The following is a 26,734-nucleotide window of genomic DNA, read 5'->3' as shown; positions in this document are numbered from 1 at the left end:
CTGGTTCTGGCGTATTCGGGAGGTGGTTTCAGTGTATCTGGCACATGGTCTCGGCATATCCAACAGGTGGTTGCGAAGTGTTTGGCAGGTGGTTCCTGTGTGTCTGGCATGTGGCTCTGGTACGTTCAGAAGATGGTTCCAGCATGTCCTTTGGGTGCTTCTGGCATGTCTGCAAGGTGGTTCTGGCATGTCAGTGTCATGGTTCCAGTGTGTCCGGCGGGTGGTTCCAGGTGGTTCTGGTGTGTCTGGTGGGTGCTTCTGGTGTGTATGGCGGGTCATTCAGGCATGTCTGTATGGTGGTTCCAGAGTGTGTGGCAGGTGCTTCTGGTATGTCTGTTGGCTTTTTCTGGCTTCTAAGGGGCCTGGTTCCAGTGTATCTGGCAGGTGATTTTGGCTTGTCCAGAAGGTGGTTCTGGCGAGTGAAGCAGGTGGTTCAGGCGTGTCCAGCAGGTGGTTCATGTCTGTCAGTGATGTGGTTCCGGCGTTTCCAGCACACGGTTCTGGCACTCTGAGAGATGGTTCTTTCATGCCCGTCATGTGATTCTGGAGTATCCATCAAGTGGTTCTTGTGTATCCGGCAGGTGATTTTGGCTTTTGAGTCAGATGGTTCTGGTGTGTCCTGCAGGTGCTTCTGGCACGTTTTGGACCTGATTCTCACATCTTTGTTGGGTGGTTCTACCGTTTCCAGATGATGCTTCTGAAGTGTCCAACAGTTGGCTCCAGCATTTAAGGCAGGTGGGTCACACAAGTCCCGCCCGAATCATTTGGCTGAGGCACGAATGATTGTCCTTCCACATGCTTAGGAGGAGAGAGACAATAGGATTTTAACCAACCACTCTTTGGAAGTTAAGAAAAAAACTCGCTTTCCACAGTGCTCTTACAGCATACCGGCAACCTCTCATGCCGCCCTTGTGCATGGGTGGAGAGAGTGTTAAGAAAGCAGCTATGGAAGAAAGGCCAAGTTTGCTCAGCAGAGTCCTACATTGACCTAAAACTGCAAGGCACAAAACACTGCCTCCAACCCTCAAGGGGAGATGAGCAATAATCCATCTTGCTTCCAGCTCTTTAGGAAGCTGAGAAAGAACTCACTTTCCACACTGTTCTTATAGTGTACCTTGAACATCTCATACAAAGACACCTGAAATGCTGTTTATTTGGAGCCCTTAACTCATTCCTTTAGAACTTCTGCTTTTGGGGCATTTCCATCTTGCCAACCCAGCTCAGACAAAATGCCTACATCTTCTCCTTAAGCAAGGAGGCTGAGGCCCGAATGATTGTGCGTCCACATGCTTAGGAGGAGAGAGACAATAGGCTTTTAACCAACCACCCTTGTGCACTGGGGGAGAGAGTGTCAGAAAGCACCTATGGAAGAAAGGCCCCTTTGCTCTCAGCCATGCCCTACATTGCTCTAGAGGTGGAAGGCACAAAGCACTGCCTCCATCCTTCAAGGGGAGAAAAGACACAAACCATCTTGCTTCCAGCTCTTCAGGAAGCTGAAAAAGAAGTCGCTTTCCACAGTGCTCTTACAGCATACTGGGAACCTCTCATACACAGGCAGCTGAACGCCATTTCCTCCCAGCCCTTAACTCGCTGCTTTAGAACTTCTGCTTCTGCCACATTTCCCTCTTGCCAAGCCGGCTCAGGGGTAATGGCTACATCTTCCCCTTAAGCAATGGGGCCAAGGCCCATATGATTGTGATTCCACAAGCTTAGGAGGATAGAGACAAGAGGCTTTTAACCAACCGCCCTTGTGCACTCGTGGAGAGAGTGTCAGAAAGCCCCTATGTCAGAAAGGCCCATTTGCTCTCAACCATGCCCTATATTGCTCGAGAGGTGGACGGCAAAAAGCACTGCCTCCATCCCTCAAGGGGAGACAAGCCACAAACTGTCTTGCTTCCAGCTCTTTAGGAAGCTGAGAAAGAACTCACCTGTTGCATATGCTTGAACCAGGCACCTTAGAAGCTGGAAAAACCCGACAGGCATGCTGAAAGCACCCACCAAACACTCTGGAACCACCACACAGACATCCCATAACGACCCACCAGACTCACCGGAAGCACCCACCGGACACACCAGAACCACCTGGAACCACCCACTGGACACACTGGAAACATGAGTCTGACATGCCAGAACCAACTTCCAGACATGCTGGAAGCACCTAACGGACAGGCCAGAACCATCTTCCGAACCTACCAGAACCACATGCCAGACACACAGGAACCACCTGCCACACACTTCGGAACCACCTGTTGGATATCCCGGAACCAAGTACCAGATGCACTGAAACCACCTCCCAAATATGCCAGAATCGAGTGCCGGACACGCCACAAACACCTGCCACACAAGCTGGAACCACCATCCTCACATGCCAGAACAACCTGCCGGACATGCCAAAATCACCTGCCGGATACACCGGAACCAGGTCCTGGATACACCAGTACCAATTTCTGGAAAAGGCTGGAAAATCTGCCAGACATGCCAGAATCACCCACCGGACATGTGGGAACTAATTGCAAGACAGGCCAGAAACAAAGCCAGGACACTCTGAAAGCATCAACCGGACAGGATGGAATCAGGTCCCAGACACACTGTTGCAACCTGCTGGACATGCCAGAACCACCTTTCGAATGTACCAGAACCATATGCCAGACACACAGGAGCCACCTGCCAGACACCATGGAACCAACTGTCAGATACACCGGAACCAGGCTCCCAGTATGCTGAAGCCACCTACCAAATATGCCAGAACCATGTGCCAGACACGCTAGAACCATGTGACGGATACACCAGAAACAGGTCCAGCACAGGCCAGAACCAGGTGCCAGACATGCCTGAAACAGCTGCCGGACACACCTGAAACACCTGCTAGACCAGCTTGAACCACTTGACAGACAGTCCGGAACCACATGCTGGGCACACCAGAATCAGGTGCCCAACATGCCAGAACCACCTGCTGGACACGCCTGAAGCACCTGCCAGTCTTGTGAGAACCACCTGCCAAGAACTCCAGAAACAGGTGTCGCACACGCCAAAACCAGGTGCTGGACATGAATGAACCACCTTAAAGAAATGCCAGAACCAGGTGCCAGACATGAGTGAGTCACCTGCAAGACATGCCAGAACCAGGTGCCTGACATGCTGGAACCACCTGCCGCTCACGTCGAAATCACCTGCCGGATACACTGGAACCATGTGCCGCACAGGCGGGAATCATGTACCAGACATGCCGGGACCACCTGTTGGATATGCCAGAACCAGGTGCCTGATTCACTGAAACTACCTGCCAGACACAAGAACCAGGTGTCAGACCGGCCTCGACAACCGACAGGACACATTGAAATCACCTGCATGATACCCCGTAACCATGTGCCAGACAGAATGGGACCACCTACCGGACACACCGGAGCCACCTCTCAGATATGCCAGAACCACATGTTGGACATGCTGGAACCACCTCCCAGACACACCTGAACCACCTGCTGGACATGCCAAAATCACCTGCCTGATATGCTGGAACCAGGCACCTTGGATGCTGGAAAAACCCGGTAGACATGCCGTAACCACCCGCCACACACTCTGGAACCACCACACAGACATGCCAGTACGACCCACCAGACACACTGGAAGCACCCACCAGACAAGGCAGAACCACCTGGAACCAGGTGACGGACATGCTGGGACCATGACTCTGACACACCAGAACCAACTCCCGCACATGCCTGAAGCACCCAACGGACACGCCTGAGCCATCTTCCGAACGTACTAGAACCACATGCTAGACACTTCGGAACCACCTGCCAGACACTTTGGAACCACCTGTTGGATGTGCCGCAACCAGGTACCAGATACTCTGAAACCACCTGCTGTATACGCCAGAATCAGGTGCCAGACATGCCACAAACACCTGCCACGGAGGCCGGAACCACCAGCGTAACACATCGGAACAACCTGCTGGACATGCCAAAATCACCTGCCGGGTACACCAGAACCAGGTCCTGGGTACGCCAGAAGCAATTTCTGGAAAAGGCCGGAACAACCTGCCGGACACACCAGAATCACCCCTGGACATGTGGGAACCAACAGCCAGACATGCTGGAACCAACACCTGGACACTCTGAAAGTACCAACCGCACACGACGGAATCAGGTCCTGGACACATGGTAGCCACCTGATGGACACGCTGGAACCACATTCAGAGCGTACCGGAACCACATGCCAGACATGCAGGAACCACCTGCCAGAAACCATGGAACCCACTGTCAGATATGCTGGAACCAGGCACCCAGTACACTGAAGCCACCTGCCGAATATGCCAGAACCATGTGCCAGCCACGCTGGAACCATGTGATGGATACACCAGAAACAGGTACAGCAGAGGCCAGAACCAGGTGCCCGAAATGCCAGAACCACCTGCTTGACACACCTGAACCACCTGTCAGTCTTGTGAGAACCACTTGCCGGATACACCAGACGCAGGTGTTGCACATGCCAAAACCAGGTGCCAGACACATCTGAACCACCTGCCAGTCTTGTGAGTACCACCTGCCAGATACACCAGACACAGGTGTCGCACATGCCAAAACCAGGTGCCGACATGACGGAACCACCTGCAAAACATGCCAGAACCAGGTGCTGGACATGCTGGAACCACCTGCCGGACACGTTGAAATCCCCTGCCAGATACGCCGGAACCACATGTCACATGTGCTGGACTCGCCTACCAGACATGCCAGGACCACCTGTTGGATACGCCGGAACCAGGTGCCTGATTCACTGAAACTACCTGCCGGACACGCCAGAATCAGGTGTGGGACACGCATGGAAAACACACAGGATATGTCGAAATCACCTGCATGATATCCCGTAACAATGTGCCAGAAAATAAAGTACCTAGGATGTGTGAAATCCTATTGAGGCATATTCTTATAATGCATTTATTATCATCTTTCTTGCTTTTTCTGTTTTATTGTTATTATTTTTTTTGAGGAAGATTAACCCTGACTAACATCTACCACCAATCCTCCTCTTTTTGCTGAGGAAGACTGGCCCTGTGCTAACATCCATGCCCATCTTCCTCTACTTTATATGTGAGACTCCTGCCACAGAATGGCTTGATGAATGGCGCGTAGGTCTGCACCTAGGATCTGAACCGGCAAACTCCGGGCCACTGAAGGAGAACATGCAAACCTAACCACTGTACCACCAGGCCGGCCCCAAGTTTTCTGTTTTTTTAAAGCAATTTCAATTCTTGCATTTGTTTCACCAGCAGTGGTATCATCATCTTGGACAGTTTCCTCCAGAGTCACAGTATCTAAAATTTGGAGCATTTCTGTTGCTTGTTTGGATAAGTGATGTCAGAATGTCTAGTAAATCTTCCCTAGGAGAACTGTCTAAAAGACGTCTCAATTTAGCAACTGCAGGGACATGTATATTCAACATTTCGATCAATAGTAGTTCATTTTTGTAGAAATCTTCTGATAATTCTCCTAGCTTCTCTTTAGTTTTACAGGTGTTGAAAAATTCCTCAAGTCAGTCCAACAGTTCCACTTTAACGACAGGATATGACTTCTCTTTTAAATCTGTACCATCTGCAAACAGCACAGGCGTGTGGTCAACAAAGGTGAGTGGGAAGTGGGCTGGGTACTGCCCACAATCTGAACCATCAGTGCAGATGCCCCAATCCTGTGCAGTGGTGGCAGATCCTGAGTATTGCTGGACAGGTAGGTCATGCTGGGGATGAGACTTAGGATGGTGCTCTGCAGCCCTTGAGCAGGCAGCTCCACACCAGCTGCCAGTTGCAAGTCCAGTCCACACTGGGTGCACATGGGGGAGCTTGGAAGCAGGAAGCCATCTGGGTGAGCAGCAGCAGGAAGTGGCTGAAGAAAAATTATGGGAAGATGAGGGGAGAAAATGTATAATAAATAAAGCTTGCCTTGTTATGCAGATAAATTTCTCAGTTAAAAAAATTCTCTAGGGGTTGGTCTGGTGGTTCACTGGTTAAGTGCACACGTTCTGCTTCAGTGGCCTGGGGTTCGCCGGTTCTGAACCCAGGTGCAGACATGGCAATACTTGGCACGCCAGGCTGTGGCAGGTGTCCCACATATAAAGCAGAGGAAGATGGGTGTGGATGCTAGCTCAGGGCCAGTCTTCCTCAGCAAAAAGAGGAGGATTGGCAGCAGTTAGCTCAGGGCTAATCTTCCTCAAAAAAAACCAAATTCTCTAGGGGCTGGCCTGGTGGCACACGGGTTAAATTCACACATTCTGCTTTGATAGCCTGGGGATCACCATTTCAGATCCCAGGCGCGGACCTACACAACACTTATCAAGCCATGCTGTGGCAGGCATCCCACGTATAAAGTAGAGGAGGATGAGCATGGATGTTAGCTCAGGGCCTAGCTTTTTAAGCAAAAAGAGGAGGGTTGGTGGGAAATGTTATCTCAGGGCTAATCTTCCCCCCAAAAAAATTCTCTGAGTCATTCTCTTTCTGGTGCAGATGCTTTTACTAATGGAAATTTCCTTTATAAACATAAATTTCCTTTCCAAAGAGGAAGTCTGTCCTTCATTTAAAGCAGTCAAGGTGGAGATCAAGAGTTTTTCCTGCATCTGCTGGCTCTCGATTGCTTTTGGCTCAAAATAATTTGTATGTCAAAGTACCATACTTTGGGCATCTTCAGCATTCCTTCAAGAAGAACCAACTTGTTCTTGGAAGTCTCTGTCTCCTCCCCAACCCAGATGCACTCAAGATGTTAGGGGCCATCAGCAAACAAGGTTCTGCCTCAAGAAGCTTTGGGGAAGCCTCTTCACCCTCAAAGGCCTGAGACACACTAGAGGGATAGATCACTGCAGGTTATTCAGCCATTGAAAATAATATAAACAGCTCCATTATCATAAATTTAACAACTTGAAAACAAGGAACAATTTACCAAAAATTTCAAACTAACAAAACTCAACCAAGATGATAGTATTTTCCTCGATTGGGCGCTGCCAGCCAAGCTTTTTGCCACAAAACTCAAGACTTGGATTCATGCGACACACCTAAAGAAAGCACAAAACCCTGGGGGACTGCACATCATTTGGTGACTTAAAAATAAAGATTTCTCCAAATGGAAGCAGACAGTATCTGATGCGAAGGTTTCCAAGGTGTCTGGACCAGGTCTGTTGGAAGTTTGTCTGCCAAACCTTTGAGGATGACATGACACTTCAGATCATCTCCAATGCCTCTGATCTTGAAAACATACAAACTTTAGGTAAAAAGTGCCAGAGAGTTCTCCCTCCTCTCACTCCGTTTTCCTCAAATGTGGCCACGATAGGTTTCCAATCTGTGTGTTTTTCCTCCAACCTGGGACATGACTCCCAGAGAAGCTCCTTCCTGGCATCGAGGGACGAGAGGCTACTGAAAGTGGAAAAATCTGACTGCAGATCAACAGTGCTTTCAGAGAAAGATCGCAATCAAAATGGGGACATCTGAAAGTTAATAAACGGAAACGTAGTTGAAATAGTGTTGGAAGGCTAGTAGAGGGAGTTCTCATGCCCTATGTCAAAAGCACAGTGCAACAGGAAGAATAAAGACTTGCTCTTCCTGACCAGTCAGAAACTAAGCCAAGGAGAGACTGTCACAACTCTGCCGATGAAAAGCCACTGCTCTCAAGATTGTGTCCAATAGCCCCCCAATTTTCCCCACTCTGAGATAAAAGAGCTTCTCCTCTCTTTCTCGCTGGGTGCTCCTGCATGGCTAGCCATGGTTGCACACTCCAAATGGCTATTCTTTGCTAATCCCAGATAAACCAATTTTCACCAGAGAAATAACTGGCTGTCTATTTGTTTAAGGTCAAGACTTGTTAATAAGCCAGAGATGTAGAGAAAACATTTGATAAATCCAACTCCTGTTTGTCATAAAATTTTCTAGCAAGTTTGAAATAGATGGAAATTACTTTCACTTGTTGAAGCTCATCTACAGAAAATGCACAGTTGACTTCATGCTTAACAGTGAAAGACTAAATGATTCTCCCCATAATAAGGAACAAGGAAAGGAATACCACTTTCACTATTCTTATTCAACAAAATACTGAAGCTTCTGGCAATAACAGAAGTAAAGGAAATAAAAGCCATAGAGTTTAGAAAGGAAAAAATATAACCGTTCCTAGTTTCATTGTTGTCTGTGTAAAAAAACTCTGGGAATCTACAACTAATACATGAGTACAAAAAGTTCACCAAGTACAAGATCAACACACAAAAGACAATTTTATTTCTGCAACTAATGATGAACCTGCAGATGATAAACTTGAAAATGCTGTATTGTTGAAAACCACTCTGAAGAACATGAAATATTCAGGCATAAATTCAAGAACATGTGTACAGGATCTGATGCTGAAAATTATCAAATACCGATTATGGTAATTAAAGAAGATGCAAATAAATTGAGAGCCTTACTATTGTCAAAGACAAATGCAGCAGAAATTAAAGTGGTGAAAGCAGATTTTATTCAGTAACAGCTGACAGAAGCTGAGCTGCGCTCAGATTTGTACGGAGGTGAATCTAGAATTTTAAAGAGGGAATGAAGGAGCAGGGTTCAGGGGCTCAGTAGAGTAAAAGAAGTGGAAAAGTACAAAGGTTGGTCAGTGTAACTGTGATTAGACCCTCTGTGTTCGTTACTTTGCAGTTATCAAAGTTAGGATTCTATCCTCACTCAGAAGTTGAGAGAAAGAGGCTCTATCTGTCTTAATGATCGTATTTCAAAGGAGTGGCTCTTAGGTCCTTTAGAGAATTGTGAGAGATACATATCGACAGTTGTAAGCCCTCTTTAGTAAATACTCTAAGAAGGGGGATCGGAGGCCTATAATTGGGTGTTGACTAAAATAAATAGCAAATTTTTCTGTCAGCTTTGAGCTCTCAGGAAGGCATTTTAATGGTGGGCTGGAGTCATTCCGGTTACACAGACTTATGCTGCTAGAAGCCACGCCAGAGTTTGGTTGAGTCTCCTCCTGGTGTGGGGGTTTGGAAGGAGTTGTTATGTGCCGAGAATTCTGCAGTCCTCACCATGTTACTGGATAGAATAATGAGTACAGGTCTCAATTATCCCCCAAATTGATCTATAGGTCTAATATTATTCTAATAAAAATTCCACCACAGTTTGTAGACAGAGACACCTTTTTCTAAAATTTATATAGAAAGGCACATAGCTGAGAGTAGCTAAAACAATCATGACAGGAAGAATAATGAGGCAGTAAACACTTTAACAATATTTAGTATTGCCTTGTACATACTGTAATCACAGCATCATCATTTTCACTGTAGGACAGCTACATAAATCAATGGGACAGAGTAGAGAATCCAGAAATGGACCACAGAGTTATACCCTAGTGATCTCTGACACCAAGAGTGAACCTTAATGTAAATTATGGAATTTGAGTGATAATGGTGTGCCTATGTATGTGCATCAATTGTGAAAAGTATACTACTCTGATGACGGATATTGACAACAGAAAGGTTATGCATATGTGGGGGCAGGGACTATATGAGAACACTGTATATTTCATTAAATTTTGCTGTAAATGTAAAACTGCTCTAAAAAATAACATCCATTTATTTTTTAATAGGCACCACAAGAATACCTTGTGGTGATAAAACTAGTCATTATTTTAGCTGTGATGGATACACAAACTTGCACATCTGATAAAATTGTACAGAACTAAATACACAGGAGCAAATTAGTACAAGTAAAATTGGAGAAATCTGAATAAGATAGTGGATTGTATCAATGCCAACAAGCTGGCTGTGGTATCGTCCTATAGTTTTGCAGAATGTTATCATTGTAAGGAACGGGGTAAAGTGTACAGTGGAACTTTTGGAGTTATTCCTTACAGCAGTGTGGAATCTACAATGATCACACTATAAATTTCAATTAAAAATAGTTGGCAAATGGAAAGTCAGTCTATGTTCTAAGTTAGGAAGTTTCATTAAATGGTCAGTCCCATTACTTTATATGTTGAATATAATGCCAATAAAAAATTTAACGAGCTTTTCTGTCAAGTTAGATAAATGATCCTACATGGAAAAAATAAACGCATAAGCTAGGCTAGGAAAATATGGACCAGGAAGAACTCTGAGGGAGGAGCTGCTCTATCACACGTTAAAAATATTGCAGAGACTGTAATGCGACAGGAGAGGATTGTCGCATGCACAAGAAGAGCAGAGAAGGGAAAGGGAGGGGAGAGGGTGGCAGGGGTCAGGGGAGTGGGGGAGGGGTGGCCTGATTGGAAGTTGTTGACACGGGGAAGCTGGAGGTCACTAAGTAGAAGGCAGGCATCCTATGTGATGGTTTAGGGAGCATATGTGACTTTCTCTGGCGGTCCTGTGCTGAAAGCAGAACGAGAGTTTTGGAAACTGGCAGTTACTGATTAAGTGCTGACTGTTCTGTGCTGAATGCTGCAGGGGCTGTCACTTGGCTTCTTGGGATGTTTGCTCCCCACGTTGGGGGTCAGAGTTATACTGTCATAAATGCTCTGGCCTTTGTCCATTTGTATATTCAGTCTCAAAAAAACAGTCGGTGCACAAATTCATCAGTTAGCTCATCATTAAAAAATCGTCTCTTGGAAAGTTAAACCTTCGAAAGTTAAAAAGATGAAAATGATAAAAAGATGAAAGATGCCAAATAAGTTTTACAGATGAATATGAAGAAATTGAATAAGAATCTCAAAATTATCCTTCAACAGATTAGGGTGTCATGAAACAGGTTTCTCAAACTTAAAGTCCTATATTAACATTATTTTCTAAAAAAGAAATTTGGCAAAATGAATTAAAGGACTTAAAACGTCCTTAGCATTGACTTCATGTTTACACTTCTAGTAATTTACAATCAGGAAGTAATTCTAAATAGCAATATGTTTTATCTCCTAAATTGATTTTTTTGTGTAAATTATTGATTAAAAAAAGAAAAAAAATGAAATCAAATGTCCAGCAGTTAAGTATATTTACTTGAGAATATATCATACAAACTATGTTTACGTAGAGTGTCATTTTTATTATCAGCATAGGAGAAAAGATGGGTTATGGAAGGGATTCTGCTCATGCTCAGTTATTTCCTTTACTTAACATTAAATCTTGAATAAAGTATAATGTCAAAGGGGCTCATTTACTCCATTTTAAAAGCTGAAGACTATTTCCTTGGTTTTTAAATAATGAGGTGTAAAGAAGGGGGTGAGGTGTTGAAAATAACTTCCACTGAGATTGACAGTAGCAACTGCTCTTGATTTTTTTGAGAGCTGTGGGGTCACCCATCAAAGCAGGAATGCTATTTATGTTCAGAAATTAACAATCTGAATTTTATTAGAAATTTTGACTTTTATACACCCTCAAAAAGTAAAATTAGGAATTTATTTTAATTTTTAGCTCTGTTGAGGTATGAGTAATAGACAAAAAGTGCACACGTTTTCTATATGTTTATTGATTAGTTTGGACATATGCATACACCCATCATATCATCACCACAACCAAGTGCTGAACACATCCATGACCTCCAAAACTTTCCTTGTGATTTTTGTGTGTTTTTAAGCTTAGGAATGTCCTGGATTTTAACCTTATGCTCAGATAAAAGAGGGAGAAGGTGAGGTGTACATTGTTTCATTGTGGTGCCTTAAGACATAGACTTTCAACATACACATGACTTCTGAAAAGCAATATTTATTACTCGCAAAATGAAATATTTTCTCCTATTTCCTTCAAATATATGGTCTTCTTATTCTACCCCCCACGAACTTCCTTTTTGAGTAGGGACTCAGGAGAAATTTCCAATGGTACTAACAAACAGGGTCCAAGGGGTGGCTGCCCCTCAGCCCTGCAGGCTTTTCCCCTGTGAGAAGAGCCCACTTTGCATGTGTGTGAGCCAGTGTGGAACAGGACAGAGTATGTCTGCAGACTGGTTCAGCCTGCTGAGCCCCTTTGCTGCTTCTAACTTATCACCACAAAAAAGGCTAAATGGAGGGAAATTAAACTTTGATGTGTTGATGATTGAAAAGGAAAGTGCCTTGCTCTCTTAGGGATAAAGTCATTTGGAGGAAAATCAAATAACTATCATAGTTATTTTTTCCTGTCTTATTTTTCCACTGAAGCCACTAGATATTTCAATCTTGCTGACTTCCTAACACAATCCAGTAGTACTTTCCTTTTCTAAGGCCAATGAACTGTTATGTAAGGGGCTTCTATTGCTTTTTCCAAACCCTCCTGGGATTCTGTTTATCTACTGTTCGTTTTTCACCCCCTGCTTTTCAGATCGCTTTGTTCACTGTCCTTGTAAAATAAATGTGGCTCATTAAAATAACCAGCATTAATATGTATCTCTTTCACTGCATTTTATCTAATAAATATGCTGAAGATTTTCTGCATTCTGCATGTGAATCCTTTGTTGAATATTGGAACTGGGACAATCTCTTCGCATCCTGTGACTTGCAAATTCCCTCTTGTAATGTGTCTTATGATGAACCGAAAGCCTAAATTTTAATGAATCCCAGTTTACCGATATTTCTTGTATGGAGAGTGTGTGTGTGTGTGTCTTCTTTGAGAAGTTTTTTCTACCCTGTGGTCCCAAGGATGTTTTCTTATGTTGTCTTCTAGAAGTTTCATTATTTTACCTTTCCCCTTTAGGTCAAAGTGTCCAGGAATTGAGTTTTGTGTATTGTGAGGGTAGGGCTCAAGGTTTCCTTTACATCCATATGCCCGTCTCTACGAGTAATAACAGGCAGCATTGGGACAGGTGGACACAAGCCTGGGAGTTAGGGGTCCTGTATTCTCAGCCTTACCCTCCCTTTAAAGCACCCTCTGAACTTGGGCAGGTGACTTTCCCAGTTCTCCCTCCTCTCAGACTCCTTCCTTCCTCTCTTCCTTCTATCCTTCATTCCTGCCTCCCTCCCTCCCTCCATTCTTTCCTTCCTTCCTTCCGTCTATCCACCGGAGCATCTGTCCAGGTATCAATCTGTCCAACTGTCCTCCTGCCTGTTCGCCTGTTTGTCCTTCTTCTCTCCTTCCATCCTCTTTCCTCCCATCTCTCCAACTTCTCTTCCTTGTCTTTGTTCTTCCTGCTTTCCCTGTGACCCTCCATTTGTCCGCTCTTCCTCTGTCCATCCAGGTATCCCCTCGATCTGTGCCTCTACCTATCTCTTCGTTGCGTCTCTCTCTTCTTCAAGCACACTGTCTCTTTTGGGTTCATCTCACTCACAGGCTCGAACATCCCTCTACTCACACAATCCCTCCTTCTGTCACTCACATTTATGGCTCACCTGTGAATGGTTGTCCTGTGACAGCCACTGTTGGAGTGCAGATGAGTCTGTGGGGCTTCACCCACTGTGTGGGGTCTCTGTGTCTCCCAGACGACAGCCCTTTCCACAGCTCCTGAGCCGGGCATGTTCCTGCCTACTTCCTCCTTGCTTTAGCAACCAGAAGACACCACAGGCCTAGGGGGCCCCTCTTCCTTCCCCAGAGGAGCTCTCCAGCCCCACACCTCAACTGACCAATTCTTACTGGGCAGCTGGGAAGCCGAGGTGTGCAATTCTGCTTTGAGGGCAAGCATGCTGATCACAAGGATTAGACCAATATTTCAATCTGATGCGGCCCTCAGAGAGCCCCTGGTCTTGTGAAAGTCACAGAAAATTCTAATACAAGGTGGGATGTTTTGAGGAGAATCACCTGGCATCCTTTGGGTGGGAAGGGCTCTCTGGAGCAAGCTTTGCCCAATTGGGGTCTTTAAGAAGGAGTAGGAGTTATATAGGGAAATAAGGTGTGGAGCGTGTTCCTGGCAGAGGAAATTGCATGAGCAATGGCCCTGTAGGCAAAAACAGCATAGTGTATGGAAGAATTGACAGGAATTTGGTTTGCCTGAAGCACAAAGCCTAACTCAGAGTGAATGCATCAATGAGGCTGAAGAGTCAGCAGGAGCCAGATGTGCAAGGGCTTTGAGTGCCAGGTCAAGAAGTTAGAACTTAACCCTGAAGGCCTTAGGGAGCCATGGGTGATGCTAGAGCAGGAGTGTTCTAGTGAGATCTTCATTTCAGAAAAATGCTTCTAATGTTCAAGGCAGAGAACATCCTTTAGACAATGCATCCAGTGAGCATATTAGGGTGTTGGTTCCGGTGAGAAAAGATAAGACCAACTTGGGACGTGAATGAACAGAAGGAATGCATTGAGGAGCAATCTGTAAGTGCAATTGGTGTTACTGGCAGGTGAGGGAGGAGGAGCTGAGAGATATGCTGGCTTCAACTTGGACGAGCACAGCATTGGGTGGTGGTTCCACTGGGAGCAAAGGCAACAGATGATACTGAGTTCAGGACTCTGATCTGGTCTCAGCCCAGCTCTCAGTGATGGCCATCTCTCTCCCTCTCTTCTTGCAGCCAAGGGGCACGACCTGAAGGCCCTCACACTCAACTCCACCATCTCCAACATCCAGTATTTGACAGACATGAGCAAGGGCTCAGCCACATTGAACTCCACTGAGAGAGTCCTGCAGCACCTGATGAGACCCTGGTGCCAGCAGCTCCTGGCAGGATGAGTGCCAGCCAGCCGCACCCCACCTGCTGTCTCTCCTGCTCGTCCTCCTCCTGCCTCCTCCCCTGCTTGGCTCCTTGTTCAAGAAGAGCAGCCTGGGCCCCTTGTCTTGGGCTGTAGACTGATCTCCCTCAGGGAAGTCCCTTTTCTGTGCATTTGAGACTCATGAACACTTTCGGTGACCACCCCAGTTTTCATTCTTCCCACTGACTGCCAATTTGCTCCTCCCTCCCTCTGGTCCCCATTATCAGAGGATTCAGGACATCTCTCTAGAGTCCCCACATTCCTCTCTCCCCGGGCCTGCGGAGGAAGGGGCGGCCTCCAGCATGGAAGCTGTCTGCACCTACCACCCTGACCCCATGGCTCATGATGGAGAGTGTGACAGAGACCCCATGTGACAGAGAGCAGCATTCCTGGGTGCTGAGCCAGCTGATCCACCATGTGACCCCGAGGGGCCTCTACTCCCTGGTCAAGGACAGCCTTTTTGTCAGTTGTGAGTCTTCGTGCTGAGCTGGATTGACAGTGATCGTTACTTATGCCTGTTCTGCTTTATTTTCTCTCTAACAAGTCAGCCCATGTTCTGAGTGGGGGACACAGAAACCGCATATGTAAAAAATTTCAACTTACAAACGGAGACTATGTAAATGGATTTCTTGATCCCATTAAAAAAATTTGAACCATCTCACTATTAATTTTTATATAGATTGCCTGGACAAATGGTAATATCTTGGTTATAATGGGTTTAAATATACCATTAAAATTAGTTTCACTTGTTTATTTTTACTTTTTTATATGTGAGTATTTAAAAAAGTTTAAATTTCATAAGATAGAGTGTGAAATTCTACTGTTGGACAGCACTGTTCAAGACGTGAAAATACAGCCCAGAGAAAGTGGTTAGGGACAATTTTTCCAAGGAAAGGAGTCAATCTGACCCACGTGGCAAGATGCAGAAAACAGTCTCATACACACATACATACACACACACACACACACACTTAGAAAGCAAGACCAACATCATCATAGAGTTGAACCACTACTTCTCAAGTGGCAAGAGGTTGCAGTCCTACATTGTTCTAAGTGGACGAACCTCAGGAAAGGATCCAGGAGTCAAGAAAATTTACCAATCAGGAATATCTAAAACCAGAGAGTAAAGGTCAGGATCTTTTGTGAAGTTCCCAGCGGTGGATTCTGTTAGAGACTCAATACGTTAGTGAGAACTTTGCAAGAAGGGCTGTTATAGAACTCACCTATCCTTTCCTGTGTAAAAATACACAAGTTTTGTAAAGAATACTAGCTCCTGCCAATCAACGAAAAGATGGTAGAACACGAATATTGCCCGTGTAAATCGCTCCTGGATTAGTGAGCCAGTCAGGGAACAGATGACAGTGGATTGAGTTGGACTGGAAGGAGCCTGAGAAGAGAGAGGAGGATAGATGGGGACAGGCAGGGCCAGAGGGCAGGAACTGGCAGACTGTGCTTTTCCCGTCGCTCTCTGATGACACTGCTCTAAGACATTGCACCTAGAAAATACAAATCCTTAACATCTCACAAATTCTGTGTGCCAGGAGTGGGGCACAGCTTAGCTGGGTGCCTCTGCCTCAAGGTCTCTGTGAAGCAGGGGCTGCGGCTCTATTGTGGCTTGACTCGTGGAGGGTTTGCTCCCAAGTTCACTCACATCCATGTTGACGGGGTTTGTTTGGACTGAAATTCTGAGTTCCTGCCTGTTGGTCGATCATTCCCTCCATTCTCTCCTATGGAGCATCTTCATAGGACAACTGAAAACATGCACACCTGCTCCCCCAGTTCCAGAGATATAAGATGCAGAGAGAGAGAGAGATGGAAACAGAAGGAGGGAAAGGCGGAGGGGACTAAAGCCAATGAGTAAGAAGGAAGGGCCAGGCTTTTTGTTCTTAACCCTGGGTTGCAGGCCATCCCATCACCTTGGCTGCATTCTATTCAGAAGGCAGTTCCTGAACACTTGTGGTTCCACAAGGACGTGCACAGCAGAAGGCAGTGAGCACTGGGAGCCATGGTGGAGGCTGCCCACCACATAGGCCGACACGAGGCTCTTGGGTCTGATTCTAAGTCAAACAGGAGACCGTGCAAGGTTCATGCCAGTGAATGGAAATATCTGAATTTCCCCTAATTTCCACCTCTTAAAGGTGCAGACCTGGAAATGAGGCCCAGAGAGGCAGTGACTTTCTCAAGGTCACAGAGCTGGAACCCAGTCCTGTTTTGAGGGGTACTCCACACTACATCCCACCCCTTCTTGTCATTCTTTCATCTCTAAGTGTGTGCATCAGACACATGCAAACCAGACCACAGGTGTTGTCGCTATTGTCTGTTCTACACCTGAGGATGTCCCGAGGGAGCTATTTCTGGCTTCGTCCCCATCGTGCAGGTTGGGTGATTCAGAAGGCCCTGGGAGGCCCATTGGCATTTCCAGGACACAGAGCTTGTAGGAAAAAAGAGGTCGGAACTCAGCTGCATGTCCTCAAGGTGGAACCCTGGTTCCATCTCAAGGTCCTATGTTGGGATCTGTGCTGGCTATTTGTGTACAGTTCTGGAGGTGACATGGGCAAGGAGGGTGAGCAGCCAAGATCCCAGAGAGGTTTTGGGTGGGTGTGATTGAAGGAAGGGGCCCAGGTAAGGGAAGCTTGAGGAAGTGACCTCACTTCCTTGGAGACAGACCCCAACAGAACTTAGCACACTGGTCTCCAGGCGCCCACATTCTAGACATAGCATCCTATTGAGCCCACTTGAGTGGCGACACTGAAGACAAGAGGATGTTCTCCTGCTGTCTCCCGAGTTGTGGAGGCTCTGGCTTCAGGAAAGCCAAGAAAAAGAGCCTTTTCAGTCACTATAGACACTGGTTTGGCCCTCACCTGCACCGCCTCTGTCCAATTGGCAGGAGGAGCACTCAGGTAACACAGGGAAAGCCAACCGGGTTAGTCCACAACTGGATGCCACCCGCACACCACTCTGAGGCTCCTTGTGTGTCGGAGGGGTTGAGAGAGGGACGGCGGGGCTGAGCGGGGACCCACCCTGGGCAGGAGCCATTTACTCGCTGTTGGAAGCCTGGCAGTGCGTCATGTTCCCAGCCTAGGTGGTGGCTAGCAGGATGGGAGAGTGGGTGCTGGGAACCAAGCTCCTCTACCCATAGGTTAGTCCTGAGCCCTCCGGGTGTCATCTCATTCCCTCCCTGGCTGGAGGTCTATGCAGATGCTGCTCGGTACCTGATCTGTGCTGGGGTTTCCTCCGGTGGCCAAGTCGAGGCAGGCCCCTCAGACCTCCCGGCCCGGCTCTCGGGCTCTGTGTTTGCAGAGCTGCATGCAGGAGGTGGTGGAAGAGCTGGTGGATGGCTTCGGGTACTCCATCTCCCTGGGCAGGGGCCAGCTGCACTGCGCCACCATCAATAATCAGGGCTGCTCTGAGGTGAGAGTGGGTACAGAGGGGTTTTCCCACCCAGGACCATGAGATGACCAGGGCCAGCCCAGAATCCAACCTCAAACTGCCGTTCTCCTGGGACCCTAACAGGGCTGTCCCCCCTGAGTGTCCCACAGTCCCATTCCCAAAGGAATCTGGACTTCTGCTCCTCCCCACCAGCTGCATAGGAGGGTAGCAGGGCACTCTTAGCATTTCCCTAGGAAGATTAGAGAAAACGTTGATGTCGTTGTCACTTCCCAATAGGCCCTGAGTATCTTTGAATTTTGCCTTTTTTGGAAAATGAAACCTCGATAATGAGGGTCTCCAAACTCCCTTTAATGTAAAAGAAATAACTGTCAGCGTGTTTGGAAGTCAAAGGGATTCTCAGAATGTGTCACTGCCCTGTACACTGTTTCCAGACCTGGGAGGGATGAGGTGGCCACATAACATTTCCCTCCAGGTCAGGGTCTGATGAAGCCTCAGGCAGTTAGAGGGGATGTCCCTCAGCCCCCAGTTTGGGCGGTTCTCAGTTCTGACCCACAGGACCTAGAGAAGCCACTTGGCATGCCTAAGCCTCTGTCCTCCTCTCTAGAGAGGGGTGTCTGTTGAGGACTCACTGGGCTGATGCTCTTCACAGAGGGAGCTCTGTTGTCCCTCAGCGAGCAAATGGCCTCGAGGGAGCTCAATGTGGAATCCTTCGCAGGACCAAAGTCAGGTTGTACTTCGAGAGCCCAGAACCTTGCTGAGTGTGGGAGCTCCTGTGTCTCCTGTCGCACACGTCTGGGAGGGGCTAGGAGTTCCTGTGTCAGCTGCAGACCTCGATAACGCTGGTGGTTCGCAGTGGTGGCCCTGACCCTGTGTCCTCCTCGTCCCACCCAGAGTGAAGATGAGTCCACTCTGTCTGTAACTGAGGCCTGCAGGATGCGTGCCCTCCAGGCAGGCATGATGCAGAGGCTCTCAGAGTCTGTGCTGCCAGCCTTCCCCAGCAGAGTCCTCTGCAGTGTCATCACCTCCCTCTGCAGCTACTCAGGCTCCAGCACAGCCCACCAGGTGCTGGACCAGCTGTTTCCCAGGTGACTGCCCACCTCCTCCTCAGCACAGTGGTGACTCTGCCCACTGCCAGCTGTGTGTCTTGCCTTGGGAATGTCACCACATCTCTCTGAGCCTGAGTTGGCCCCTCTGAAACGTGGGGCGAGAGAGGATGAAATTGCTAGGCTTCTCCCAGGGATGAATGGGATCAGCCTTCCAAGTGCTGCGCTGGTGCCCGGCTCTGCAGAGAGGGTGGTGGGCCATGCTGTGGTTGCTGGTGTTGATTATTTCTCTGTCCCCCATGGAAAGTAGTCTTCCTCTCCCTTCACTGACTTGTGACTTTTTGAGTTTGGAAAAGCACCTGGAGAGCACCCTGTCAAGGAGTTTGAGATGCCATCCAGTTGGTCCTGGTGCTTGTCCTTGGTGTAGCCACTTAGGGATCTCTAGGGCCACAGAGGGGCCACAGGCCCGCTCAGACACCTGGGGTGGTTCTGGTTGGAGGTTATTCAACAATGTCTATGAAAGACCTACTCTGAGCAGGACTTCTGGACACACTAAGTGTCACTCAGTGACTGAAGCAGACAGCCTCCCTGGGCCTCCCCTCTATTCTGAGAGTCAGACAGTCACACTTGACATCATTCACAGGTCCCATCTACCCTCCATCCCGGGCGATGCCCTCATCCCCTTTGGGACACATGGAGGCAGCTTGGCCCATTGAGTGCAGGATGCTGGAGGACAGGACCACCTCCCAAAGTGAGTGGTCTTTGGGTCGAGAAGGAGGGCCTCCTGTCTCTAGCAAACAGGCTGCGGGGAGAGGATGGAGGCTGTGGCCGGGTCAGGCCTGGGAGAACCCTGCATCTCACCCATCTTGTGATTCCCATGGGAGGGCTGAGTTCTGGTGGCTTCTGCTCCGGCAGGACTGGACTCAAAGAGAGCTGTGCATGGGTCCGAGGCCCCTTGAGAATTGGAAGGGAGGCTGGGCTGCGTTGTCCCCTAGAGACCTACTCCCAGCAGAGTCCCAGCTCCTCCTGCCTCCCTTTCTCCACATCCACCCCTTGTGAGCACCACTGGCAGGTCCATAGTAGGAGGTGTGTGAGCAAGCTGCTCCCAAATCTGCTGGAGTCTTCATTCCAGTGGCCCACATGCATGCAGGGCTTGGGTGGGCTGTGTCCAGACCCTTGGGGAGGAGAGTATCGGTGGGAACAAGAGACTCTCACAGACTCTGTGTTCAGCCTGCTCGATGAGCAGGCCTGCCACAGCCAGGACAGCCAGCCAGGGCTCAGGGCTGGGATGGGGCCCTCCTCTGGAGGGGGAGGGTCTGGCAAAGGGGCGCAGATGCTAACAAGAGTGCCTTGGGAGGGCGGTGTTTAAGGAAAGGCCAGGCCACTGACTCTCTGGCCCATCTGCCTCCCCGCAGTGCTATCTATTTCCTGCTGGGAACCTGGCTGGGCCAAGGGCAGGATTGCAGGGAGCCCCTGCGGTTTCCCTCTTGGACCCTGCAGCTGGCCACTCTGCACGTCAGCTTTGGTGGCTCCCATGTGGAGGGCCATGCCTACCTTCTGCCAGGCCACCTGGAGCATCTCAATGCCATTGAGGCCGAACGGAAAGGTGAGGGGACTGCAGTCTGGGAAGACTGTCTGTGTTGAGGTTCATGGGCTAGCGTTCCCTTAGAAGCAGTGGAGACCTTCTTATCTTTGGAAAGGCACAGAAACTGTCAGGTGTGTGGATGAAACTTTCTCTTTATCCTGCTCCAGAGCCAGCTCCAAAGCTCCTGCCGCTTCCAGAGCCAGAGCCAGTGCCAGCCCCCAGGCTGGAGCCAGCTGCACCTCCAGTCTCACCACGTGTGGTAGAGCTGGAGCCAGCAGCCCCTGAGTCGGCCACTCCAGGACCAGAACAAGGGCCACCATTAGAGGCAGCCCCAGAGCCCAGATGCCCCTGGGCCATGACCACCGAGGACCAGCTGCGGGAGGAGAAGCTGAACATCTAGGACTTCCCTCCCCAGCTGGTGGCAGAGCAGCTGATGAGGATGGCTGCAGTGAGCAGAGGAGCTCACGGGGCGGGTGGCCCCTGCATTCCCGGTGCCATGAGCCACCCTACACCTGCCATTCCCTGCTCAGAATTCCGATGATCTGGGTCCAAATCCCTGCTCCTTCCCTTATCAACACTGTGACCTGGGCAGCTTTCTTTCTCCCCAAGCCTTCGCTGTCCCCTAGAGAACAGGGGACAGAAGAGACGGACACTCAGAGCACCTGCTGTACAGGGTGGCTGTGCCGATGAATGAGGTGGGAGAGAGTGGAAGGTGGGCAGAGTCTGGCCCTTTGGTGGGGGACAGGCACTCACTGAAGTGCTGCCAGGTCCTTGGGTGGATCCCCCATCTGCGCAGGTGGCCCGGACAGCCTCAGCACTTATCAGGAAGGTGATGTGTATTGACTCCAGTGGAGACAGTCAAACAAAGCTGGGGGTTGTCCCTGCCTCAGGGGGAATGTGCATGGGAATGGGGAGTGGGACCCGAGGGGCACTGGGATGGGTGGATGATGGCCCTTCTGGTGGGCATGCGTGGGCTGCCTTCTGGAGCTTGGAGGAAGTGAGATGGAGCTGGGAGCAAATGTCCCCTCCCTTCCCCACAGTACTGTGTCCGGGGTCATCCTGGACTGGGTGCATTCAGTGGACACAGACAAAACCCAGGGACTCCCACAGGCCTCAGGCCACATGCTCTGCTTCCTCAGCTCCAGTTCTGATCTCACCCTGCTGGGCCTATGGGGGACTGTGGACGGCGAGCTGGGGTGCGGCAGGACTGGGTGACACTCCGAATCTTCTGCAGGAGCTGTTCAAGACATTGGTGCCCGCCCACTGCCTCGGCTCCATCTGGTCCGAGCGCGACAACAGGGAACGCGAGTCCCTGGCACCCACCGTCCATGACACTGTGATGCACGACAACACCGTGGCCAATTGCATCCTCGTCACCTGCCTTGGGGATGCGAGCATGACAGCACAGGACAGGGCCAGGGTGGTTGAGCTGTGGATCAGGGTGGCTGAGGTAAGCCTTGGCACGCCCAGTCTGGATGCGTGGGAATTGCCTCTTGTTTCTCAGCTCTCAGGATTGAAGTCTGGGGTCTTAGTCCCTGGACTGTGCCTTGACCCTCATGCCAGGGCCATGTTGACCTTGACTTGAGGTCCCAGTGGGGACAAGCTCACTTCCTTCCTTGTGTTGAGCTACAAATCCTTGTGCCTGGCAGTGTTACTCGTCGGGTGGCAGGTGTGCCCTCCCTGGCTTCCCTGGGCATGTGTCTCCTCCAGGACAGGGGAAGTCCGTGAGGGGACAGAAACCAGAGGCAGCAGAGCTTCAGCTCCCCCTCACGGCTCCATCTCTCCGCTTCCCCAGGAGTGCCGAGGGCTCGGGAACTTCTGTTCCCTCCACACAATCCTTTCTGCCCTGCAGAGCCCTGCCATTGCCCGTCTCCAAGACACCTGGGGACAAGTTTCCAGGTGGGTAGTGGGTGGTCTGCTCTCCAGCCAAGCACCATGAGGGTGAGGTGGCCCAGGCAGCCTGATTTGGGCCGGCATGTCCCCCAAAGTCAGCTGAGACCACCTGGGAGACTGCGAATGCCGGGCACAGGGACTGACCTGGGTGCTGGGTCTCTGAGTCTCTCAGCGCCCTTAGGCCAGCAGTTCCGTCCCAGGGATTCATTTCCTTCAAGATCCTGGCTTGAGCCCAGGTGGAGATTCTCAGGTGTTTCCTTTGCAGCAACAGAAGCCTCTATGCAGCTGAAACCAACACTGTTCCAAAGAGATCTGTTTGGGACATCTGGGAATGGAGGCCCCAAGGGACAAGAGGAGAGGCCCCTCCACAGTCCCATGGGGACCTTAGAGCTCAGAACACCCCAGCAAAATCCCTCATCCAGGCCCCAGGCAGTTTGGATCTGCTGGGTTCTCAAATAAATGGGACTTGCCTTCAAGCATCCCACAGTTTTTATTGCTTGCTTTCTTTCTTTCTTTCCCCACCCCGCAGGGAGAGTTCTCGAACCTGGAAGAAGTGGGTCAGGAGAGAGAAATGCGTGAGCAGGGAGCTGCTAGTGCAGGTAACCTGGAGGCTGGAGATCTGGAAGGAGGCCAGAAGGAGAGGGGAGGGGAACATCCCGAGGGGATCCTAGGAGGTGAGGCTATGGCAAGGCTCGGCCCAGGCTGGGTGTCAGAGAGCCCTGTGAGGGTGGGGCAGGCCGGGGCCACTCGGCCAGGTCCCCCAAGACACCCTGCCCTCCCCCTCCCTGTCTGTTCAGCTGGGGTCTGGACACACCCCTGGAGTCCAGAGGTCGGGGCCTTGGTCAGATTTGGACCCAGGGGTGGGGTGAAGGCAGCGGGGACAGGGCCTGTAGCTGGCACGGGGGGCAGCCTCTCCCAGTGGGTCCTTGAGCCAGTCGCTGCCCCTCTGGGGGCCTCCGTCTCCTCCTCTGGGAAGTGGAGGGAAATGATCAGCGGTGCAGGCCTCCCAGCGGGGTGCTGCCATCCAAGGGAGGACAGGAACGGGAGGAGATTTGTGCCGGCTCCTCCTCGAGAGGTGAAGGGAGAGCAGTGATGACACGCAGATGACTCTGAGTCCTCAGGAGACTCCTGGAAGCAGGTGACGTTCTCCTCACACTTTTCAGCTGAGGAAAGAGGGCCAGGGAGGCCTGGGCAGGCCCAAGGTCACACAGGACTGAGTCCTGGAGCTGGGACTGGTCTAGAATCAGAGCACCCTGCAGTTTGGAGCAGCAGAGGCAGCAGGGGACTGGAGCCGATGGCCAGGGTCTGAGATCAGGGGCCTTGGGGGACATGCGGAGGGGAGTATGGGCGCACTGACCCTGTCCTCGGCCCTGACAGGAGGCGACCTCTGTGTTAAAGACTGCAGAGAGGGCCCACCAGGGAGCCCAGGAGAGGCAGCGGCAGCAGGTGAGGGTGACTGTGGGGGAGGGGCATAGGAGTCAGAGGAGAGGGGGCTCCCCCTCCCAGCTGGAGACCTCCCTCAGGAGAGGGGCCTTCCTCCTCAGGCGAATCTGCTGTGGCTGCCAAGCCTGATGGGCCTGCAGTGGCAGTGAGCAGGAGGAGGCCTGGAAGGGCTGGCAGCAGGGCAGATTTGGGGTGGGGAAGGGCAGGGGCCACTGCCCCTGGGAGGGGCCAACAGCCAGCCCTGGGACTTGACTGATGGAGTTTGGTGTTCCTGGAGGGGAGCGGGGGAGGGAATTGTGTGTGTTGGGGTGTCCTGAGGATCCTAGGCTGCTCTGTGTGGGAGCGTGGGGTGGGCAGGAGGCTGGGCTGAGGGGTTTCAGGGGAAGGTTCATGGGGGCACCTGAGAGCGGGAGCTCATCGCCATGCCCATCCCGATGGCGGCACAGGGTGTCGTCCCCTCCCTGGTGACATTCTTCCATTCCCTGGAGCTGCTGGACTCTACGATGGAGGATTATGTGGAGGTGAGTGAGCCTGGGGGTGGGTCCGGGGGCTCAGGCTCCTGAGGGTGGGGAGGAGAGAGTCCTGTCCTGAGCCCTGAGCTCTCTGCATTTGGCAAAGGTCCTCTCAGCAGGGCCTCCAGCCTCGTGTGGGAGTTGGGGTGTCAGGCCCATCTCCCCAGTGGGTGATGCAGGCTCTGCATAAGCCACCGTCCAGGTTCCCTGGGCTGCTGAGGCTCAGAGCTGCCTGACTGTGTGGCCCCAGGAGGTGGTGTCTGAGCTGGACTCAGCCTCTCCCTCTGGCCCTGCCAGTGAGGGAAGAGAAGTCGGGCCCCTCCCAGTCAGGAAGCACATCAGAGGCTGAGCTGTCCCTTCCTGCCTGAGGCCTGAGTCTCCCCACGTGTCATCAGAGAGGGTTGGGTTACAAGGTCTCTTGCCTCAGTTGCTCTGTGCCCCCTGCTCTGGAGCCCAGAGACTGGCCCAGGTCCAAGTCCGGGCTCTGGATGGGCCTGCCCACTGGCAGTAGTGCAACATTGCAAGAGGTGTGGACGGGGGCTAGTGCTGGCCCAAGGGGGCTGTTTCTGATGGACTGAGGTTGTCTGCCTTCCAGGGCAATGTGCTCAACTGTCGGAAATGGAATGAGGTAAGCGGCTGCGGCCTCCTGGTGGGGAGGGTGGGGGTTGGAAATCAGAGACCCCCCTGCAGTGGGCAGGACCCCCTCTGGCCCAATCCCCAGGGTGGAACATTTATTTGCACAGTTCGATATACAGAGCTAGGGATCCTATGGCATTGGCGGGTGGGGGAAGGGCTTTCATCAAAGACTCCTTCCTGGAGAAGGAGCTATTTGGGGCCAAGTGTGAGAGCAGGCAAGTCCTGACTGGAATCGCAGGGAGGGAGGGTTCCCTAGTGGGCAAAGGCCCCAGACTGGCCCCTTGCCCCCTTCCTCAGCCCCTCCACGAGCCCTGCAGGGTCCCCCACTCAGGCCCTGTGGGCATCCTGTGCTTGCTCTGTCCTAGCAATTCAAACTGATGGAGGAGATCGAGCTGCTCCAGGAGGCTGCAAATCTGTACACCGTGCAGCCCGATGAGCACTTTGGGGCCTGGTTCCAGGCCATGGAGCCCCTGAGCAAGGAGGAGAGGTGAGTCATGTCAGGAGTTGGGGGAGGGCAGGGCAGACTCTCTCTGCTGACCAGCTCCAGAGCCCATGGCCGTTGCTCCATGGTCAGCCCCTGATCTGATTGCATGGCGACCCCTGGGGCCCTTCGACTCCAGCTGCTGGCAGGCTCCAGGATGCACATGTGATGTGTGGCTCCTGAGAGCTCCCAGCTCCACTCTGTCCTGTAGCTACAGCCTGTCCTGCCAGCTGGAGCCCCGATACCACTGGGTCAGAAAGATTCGACTCTTCTTCAAACACAAGAAGAACCGCTCAGGGCAGAGTGAGTGTCCAGACCAGCTGTGGCTGAATACACGGGCTCAGGAAACATTCAGGCTGAGCGTGGGCCTGGGGAGGCAGACAGCTGGCCCTGGGCTCTAGCTCCACTGCTGAGCAGTCCCATCCTGGGCGATTGCACTCACGTTTCGGGGACTGGTTTCTTCCTCTGTGAAGTGGGTGACGCTAAATATCAGCCCCTGTGTCAGGGACAGATGGGGTGCTGTTGGCTGACTGAGCACTGAGCACAGTTGTGGAGCACAGAGCGCAGTGGGGGCCGGGATGGGGTGTGCACTTGGTTCCAGGGCCGGCCGCTCAGGAAATGCCTCTCTTTCTCCAGACACCAGACCCCCAACCAAGGGCCCAGTGGTGGTGGTCGATGACCCTCCTGAGACCAGCTGAGCTACAGCGGGGACACAGCGTTGACACTCAGGGTGCACAGGGCCACCTCCCCTGATTCTGATGAGGAGAACTTTGTGATCCGTTTCTTGGGGTCCCCTGTTGGCCACGAGGGAAGGCACCAACCCCTCTTCTCCCTCCCCCCTTTTGCCCAGCACCTATTTCCCTATTTGGCAGGGCCATATTTTGTTGTCAATGGTAAATGCTCCGTTTGAGTACTATATTAAATTGTTGCTTCTTTCTAATCCTGGGAGTGGAGGTGTGAGTCTTTCGCTCGCAGCGCTCATGGAAACCAGATCCAGAAACTCACATTCCTCCTCGAATTTAGAAATCTCCCAGAGTGAGCAGCTCAATTTATGTGGAGAAGGGAGAAGTGCCAGTCCCCTTCCTGGCTACTGAAGGACATGCCCAAGTGCCCCTCCCGCTGAGGACAGGATCATTGCAGTGTGGTTCACCCTGTCCAGGAGCAGAGATGGCTCCTCCGACCTCTTGGGACTAAG

General features: G+C 50.8%; 2 protein-coding genes across 3 annotated transcripts; both read left to right on the top strand.

Annotated features, from left to right (window-relative positions):
- Window positions 1-17,229: 17,229 nt before the first annotated feature.
- On the top strand, window positions 17,230-23,077 carry LOC138917545 (ral guanine nucleotide dissociation stimulator-like). The gene is made up of 8 exons (XM_070234685.1): window positions 17,230-17,456; window positions 17,857-17,967; window positions 18,838-19,031; window positions 19,633-19,740; window positions 20,405-20,595; window positions 20,742-22,024; window positions 22,370-22,473; window positions 22,997-23,077. The coding sequence occupies exons 1-4, from the start codon at window positions 17,319-17,321 to the stop codon at window positions 19,703-19,705; spliced, it is 516 nt and encodes a 171-aa protein (XP_070090786.1). The 5' UTR covers window positions 17,230-17,318; the 3' UTR covers window positions 19,706-19,740; window positions 20,405-20,595; window positions 20,742-22,024; window positions 22,370-22,473; window positions 22,997-23,077.
- A 366-nt stretch (window positions 23,078-23,443) lies between these two features.
- On the top strand, window positions 23,444-26,479 carry LOC138917544 (ral guanine nucleotide dissociation stimulator-like). Of its 2 annotated transcripts, XM_070234684.1 has the most exons (7): window positions 23,444-23,605; window positions 23,845-23,913; window positions 24,357-24,431; window positions 25,018-25,050; window positions 25,424-25,545; window positions 25,751-25,842; window positions 26,176-26,479. In XM_070234684.1, the coding sequence occupies exons 3-7, from the start codon at window positions 24,414-24,416 to the stop codon at window positions 26,235-26,237; spliced, it is 327 nt and encodes a 108-aa protein (XP_070090785.1). In that variant the 5' UTR covers window positions 23,444-23,605; window positions 23,845-23,913; window positions 24,357-24,413; the 3' UTR covers window positions 26,238-26,479. The 2 variants fall into 2 exon arrangements, with proteins under 2 accessions (XP_070090785.1, XP_070090784.1); XM_070234683.1 differs by lacking the exons at window positions 23,444-23,605; window positions 23,845-23,913 and having other exon boundaries at window positions 24,291-24,431; window positions 26,176-26,384.
- Window positions 26,480-26,734: the final 255 nt, after the last annotated feature.

Source organism: Equus caballus, chromosome 14, assembly GCF_041296265.1.
Source record: "Equus caballus isolate H_3958 breed thoroughbred chromosome 14, TB-T2T, whole genome shotgun sequence".
Classification (NCBI taxonomy): Eukaryota; Metazoa; Chordata; class Mammalia; order Perissodactyla; family Equidae; genus Equus; species Equus caballus.
The sequence above is the reverse complement of the archived record's forward strand: the minus strand, read 5'-3'. Positions and strand labels throughout refer to the sequence as shown.